This window comes from Megalops cyprinoides, chromosome 23 (genome assembly GCF_013368585.1).
Source record: "Megalops cyprinoides isolate fMegCyp1 chromosome 23, fMegCyp1.pri, whole genome shotgun sequence".
NCBI classification, from domain to species: domain Eukaryota; kingdom Metazoa; phylum Chordata; class Actinopteri; order Elopiformes; family Megalopidae; genus Megalops; species Megalops cyprinoides.
In genome coordinates this window covers 11,895,017-11,901,065 of record NC_050605.1, presented here as the reverse complement: position 1 = coordinate 11,901,065, position 6,049 = coordinate 11,895,017, and the positions used below count along the sequence as shown (strand labels likewise).

The 6,049-nt window shown below is 37.7% G+C and overlaps 1 protein-coding gene across 1 annotated transcript; it reads left to right on the top strand.

Annotated features, from left to right (window-relative positions):
• Nucleotides 1-4,271: 4,271 nt before the first annotated feature.
• Nucleotides 4,272-5,682, top strand: LOC118770079 (small lysine-rich protein 1). Its single transcript, XM_036517500.1, has 3 exons — nt 4,272-4,300; nt 4,749-4,804; nt 5,388-5,682. The coding sequence occupies exons 2-3, from the start codon at nt 4,802-4,804 to the stop codon at nt 5,628-5,630; spliced, it is 246 nt and encodes an 81-aa protein (XP_036373393.1). The 5' UTR covers nt 4,272-4,300; nt 4,749-4,801; the 3' UTR covers nt 5,631-5,682.
• The last annotated feature ends 367 nt before the right edge of the window (nt 5,683-6,049 follow it).

Genomic DNA, 6,049 nt, shown 5'->3' with positions numbered 1-6,049 from the left:
GTCTATTGACTATAATAATGGAATTTGCTATGGAAAACAAGTCAGTCAGTCACTGGATTCAAACACTCACTAAATTGGTGTCATTAATTTCATTGCAATAGTAATATATTACAGTGACATTTTCAGGTAGCAACCATCAGGTATATTTGTATCATTTTAATAGTGACACAGCACATGTCATGCATTATAAATTAAGAATTGGAAATGCAACTTTAAACTTTTGACAGTTTGTAATTGTGAACAAAATTACCCACCCTTTTTATTGTATGTTTTGAATACAAAATTCATGACAGTAATCACACACATTCATTGTTTTGGGGTACAATTGGAGCATCTGCAAGATAGTGTATTATTATCAAATCAATTAAATGAATCATTCTTGGCTGCCAAATATACTCTGCGGTGCTCCTACCAAGAGCAAAGACAGCAGGCATCGAGCCCCGCATAAGACTGCCCTGAGAGAATGGAGCAAGGGGGGCCTCCCTGCCAGGGCTACAGGGGCCTGCTGTGTAGTGCCTGTTCTCGGCTTTTACTTACTGTGATGATGGAAGTTAGGGCCTCGGTCCCTCTGATCATTAAAGAAAATCAAAAACAAGAGTGGCAGTGCACTCAGGAGAGCTTTATGTCTCACAGTCTCTATCCCAAGGTCTGCAATTCAGTGTCTGAGCCCACAGCTCTGACTACAGCACATCTGAGAGAAGAATAGCACAAAAACCGAGCACTGGACTCTAGGTGTAAGTGTCCTTGGTGAATAATGTCGCCCTCCTGAATACAGCTTATTCAGGCCCACTGCGGTGCTTTTTTTTTTTTTTTTAATTGCTTGTTTGTCATAGAAATGACTATGATTCCGTGAAAAACAGGTCGAAAAGCAAGGTTGTACGTTTGAATCCAGCAAGTGTTATGTCAGAGAACATTCTCCTGTGACACGGACACAGATGTTACCTTGGTATTTTTTTCAAGTGCACATTTTTTTCATTGTTTGATCCGAGGGACTTAAGCTTGCGGATCAGATGTCTCCCTTCATATTAACTTCCCACTGAATAGTGATTATGTAAGCTTATCATGTACAGCTCTGACTGATCTGTTATATCATAAACCTTAGTATTGACTGTACGACTGTGCATGGCTGTGGTCAAAAGGCACCCAGGGTAGTTTTATGAAAAATTAGACCCAGGAAAAGTGTTTGGTTGGATGCACCAAGATTTCCCATTGACGTGCTATGTGCTTGGTACATCTTCCCTCGTCACTTTACTGGTAATTGAGTTTCAAATATTATTTATTTTTCCACAAAGCTGAAAGGTAGCTAAAAGCTCATCATAGTAATGCATGTGAACTGATAGTTGAACAACTAATAATATGACTTTGGGAGAACAGTCATAGGTGTCCTCTAAGTTCAGAGACACCTTTCTATTGTTACAAATACTTTTTGTAAAACAAGAAATGTTGAACTATTCAGACACTACTAAATCAGTGATTTGTGTGGAAGCTATTGTAAATGTTTTGTATGAGCTCTTTCCATACAGGTTGCTTTTAGTAAATGGATAGATTATGCCTGTTGCACATGAAATGTTATTGTTCCTGTTGAGCTTTAGTGGAAGGTGTCCCATGTCTGTTGAGGGATGGGAGGTCTGCTGGTTTATCTTGTGTCTTGGTGCAACATTAAATCATTAATGGAGCACAGTCACCTGTCCACATTCAAAGCAGATGCAAAGTCTGAGCTACCTTCCAAACTGCTTCTGACTCTGCATCCAATTATTGATTTTAAATGAACCTGTTAAGTGCTGAGGAACTGGGACAAACCAGCAGACCCTGTGGCCTTTTGGGAACTTTGGTTCCTCTCCCAGTTGTAGTTTGTTAAATGGCAAGCTTGATGATCAGATTGATGATCTTTTCTATCAAGTGATTTATGTAGTAATTGTTTCAATGGGAGGAAAACCTGTTTTGAAATGAGAGATAAGTATGTTCAGGCTATGAATAGTGTATTGAGATGAGGGGCATTCTCCTGCCATGCCATATCTGTTTATGAGTGTTGAATATACAGGATAATATCAAGCAGCCATGATGAGTTGTTGTCTTTTTCAGCTGTTCAGAACTGCTGAATAGGTTTTAATAATGTCTTTGTTAACTCTAGTGATTGGATGCTTTCCTCCTGTAAGAAGCCTGAGGCAGCAAGGTTGCATTTTAGATAAAGAAAAAATCACAGGTGCAGTACTATTGTAATGTTACCCCAAGAAGAAGAACCTCAGAGTTTAGCCTTCTTACTGGGCTGCGTGTTCAATGCTTTAAGTCAAAACTAAAAGCTATGCAGTCTATACTTTGTAGGGTAGCACACTGTTGATATACAACGTCTGTACTTTTATCATATGAAAAATTGCCCCGGGCATCCTCTTTGCAAGAAGGAAAGGACATCCAATTTCTGGTTTCTGTCAAAGAAATGGCAACATAGCCAAAAGAACGTAGAATATCAGAATCTCAATACTTAATAAAGACGGGAAAATGTTCAAGCCTTTATGTGCCATCAAACTATCAATTTTATTTGATAAACTATTATATCATTGCAAATGTGATTTAAAATGGATGTCCCTCCACAAAGCTACTACCCCTGCAAAACAGGAACAGAAAATCCTCAGTCATAAAACGATAAATTACATGTACTGCAATATTAGCAGTGTGTTGGATGAAGCTGCCATACACTTTCTCAAAGAAGAATTTATAAAGCAGGGTTATGAGTTGTTTGCTTGTTCTTTGCTGAATGTGTGCATTAGCTGAAATACAAAGCACAGAACTACTCGGGAAATGTGTTTTTAATGATGGCTGCCATTGCCTCACTCCATTTTTTAAAAAGGCAATATTTTTGAAAGGCTTTTAACATTGTATATGCAATAAAGTCATGATCAAATGTGTTCAGGACCACAGTCCTTCAACCAGCCAAGAAGGAAACATTCTGGATGACAGGTATTTTCATCTTTTTGAAAGCCCATGTGTCACTGCTAATAAACTACCCTAATGCTCTAGGCACCTTAGCATCTCATTGAGTTATTAATTTAATTTCTTCACACCCTATCTCAAAAAATGTAATACATGCTGGTGACAGAATTTAGCATTGATCAGTAAATGGCTGAACATTCAAATTATTAGGTGAGACTTGGATATATCTGGTGCTGTATGTTGATTTTCGCTTGTGTCTTAATAATGATTTCAAATCTATGGGATTTTTTTTTTTTCTTTTATAGTGCCAAAATGCCAAACAGTATTTTTTTCTATTCAACCCATGGGCTACAAATGACTGCCTTATTCAGGATTCACGTAGAAACAATAACAGGGTGTTTTACAATGTTTGAAACCTGTAATTGTACAGTTATGTGATGTGTTATGTATGGTGTATACACATATAAAGTTATCTTTGAGGCTCCTGCATTGTGGATTTATTGTCGGGTGTGCGTGTCTATTGTAAGGATACAATATGCAACTTGGAATTACTGTGTCTGTGTAGTTATCTGTTTTCAGGGTAATGTGCAATCATAAATTTAGACAGAATGATATTGAATAATGAAATAAAAGTTGTAATTTTGTTCTTTCAGAGAACTCGTATTAATAAAGAGTTGCCGGTTTAAGATACACTGATTTTGTAGCCTTCGTTGTTTCTTTGCTACCTTTCATATACAAGAGTCAAGGAAGTCGCATTTTCCATGGGCGGAAAAGCTTTTTTCTTGCCATGACAACTATTATTCAAATTGTCATTTAAAACCACGCAGCAAATGTTCTACTTGATAGGTGCTATGATAGGCTATTTCCAATTTCAAATTCTTTTTTTTTTCGCTTGTGTGCCATTGTACTTGGTCGATTATTAAATTATCTGAGAGACTAAAATGATTCTTATGAATGGATGCCTAAATGTTTTATCTGTTGGAGAAGCAGGCGCTATATTTTGCTTTTGATGGGAATGACAACAATGCCTCGTTTTCAACCAGATGTGCGGGATATTATCACTAAGTTGGAGTAGGCGACAAATTTGGAACTTGTATTTGGATAAGGGGTTTCGAATTTGTTAAGGGTTCATTATAAATTGATAGGCAGTGATAAAACAGCAGCTTAACTTCAGCTACTGTCAACGGACGTCAGTTCGGCTACTTTGCGGGGGGGGCCCAAAACAGGGATATACGAGACAGCAACTACCACAACAGCTGAATACACTAGCTCGCAAGTGAATCCAATAGAAGCTGAGCTCCCAACGCTCGTCTCTACGACAACCTTACATCAACAAAGAGGACCTCACCCAGCGATCACTCAAATCACTCAAGTAAGGGGACATAAAAGTAAGAAAATGTCGATATTATGTTAATTTTTTGAACTTAACACTGTTAATGTTTCTGAACGCTCAGAACCTATTTTCATCTTTGACGATGTCGCCGTAAAACGGGCGATTCAGAATGTTACACCGGAGGGTTTGTTTCCTATAGCGACTGAATTCCTCCCCGCTTTAAATGTTCAGTGATATTCTGCAGTTATACTGGTTTAATAATTGATGACCTGGACTAGCTAGATTACAAATCTCAGTACATGTTTAATTTCACTGTCAGGCACATCTTGTTTTTCCAAATATAAAATATACTTCATTTGCAATTTTCCCCCAAATAAGGGCCTCTTGTTGAGCACATTATTACATTGTACGCTATGCATAACCGCTGGTAGGCAATATATTCTTAATTTGTAACGAAATTGTCTTTGGATATGTCTTTTCTTCTTAGACTATGAGGACTGAACGAAGTCATTCAACTGTGTAACAAAACGGATACTTACAATGGTACAGTATTGTTACGTTTAGGAAAAATGTATGGACATATTTTTTTCAGATGAAGGAAAATGGGGCAGGATGCTTACACAAAAGAGACAAGATACTCATACACTGATCTGTAACTCCCACAAAGAGGCTTATTTAGTGAACTAGGTAAACAGCCAGTTTGTGGTCTTTGTCACCTGCATATGCAAGGATTACACATAAACGTCCTTGGTATAAGTAATAAGACAATGGAGGCAGCCAGTCAAGTTGAAATTTGAAAATCCAATTTACTGGAACTTCAGGATCAGCATGTGGATATCTTTTCTTGATAATCTCTATCTCTTATTTGTGTTACAGTCACGTTTATTGTTATTTAAAATGTGTCAGTTCTTGATCCAAAAACTTTGTCACTGCCAAAACTTGGTTTTATAGGTGCATGTTTCTTTTTAATGTAACAAGGCATCGTTTTATACTTCTCATCAGACTTCAGTTGAAGAGTTCAGAACAGAGCTGAAATTGGTTCAGAAAGGAATATCGATCAGGTCTGCATTGGCCATTTCCATACAATTCTGCACATTATATTGTCACGTCTCTTTTCTTTCTAAAGCCTCAGAAATCTAGGTCTCACAGTGCCAGACCAGTGAAAAAGGGCAAAAGGAAGAGGTCATCCAAAAGGTCCTCAAGTGCCAAATCTGCAAAGAGGGAGGTGGACATTTTCAGCCCAGCTGCCATGGAGAATGTCTACTACATTTCCCACAATGCAGTGGATTGTCTGGAATTCAGAGGTTTTGCTTGGCCAGAGTCGAAAAAGAAAGGGAAGAAAGGCAAAAAAAAGAAAAGTAAAAAATGAGTAACTCATTAGTGGTGCCAGAACTTTTAATAAAAAATGATTTTTTTTTTGATTGTTTAAAAGACTGGCAATATTCATTGTGCAGGCCATATGTACGTATGTACTGACAGCACTTGTGCCCTGTGACCACACTTATTCCCATTGTGTTCATGTTTCCTACAATGGCACATTTCAAGAAGGACACTATTGATTCAGTATCCGTATGGCTAATTGACTAACCCTACTGAATGCACTTCTTGTAAGTCAATTTGGATAAGAGCGTCTGCCAAATGAATAAATAGAGCATAATGTGATTTACTACTTATTTTTGTCATCCGTCCCACTCCGATGAATATGCAAAATAATTTAAAAAATGAGTCATATCGGGTACACACCACCCTATAGCTATCGATGAATCACATGACCAATGAAACGATTTG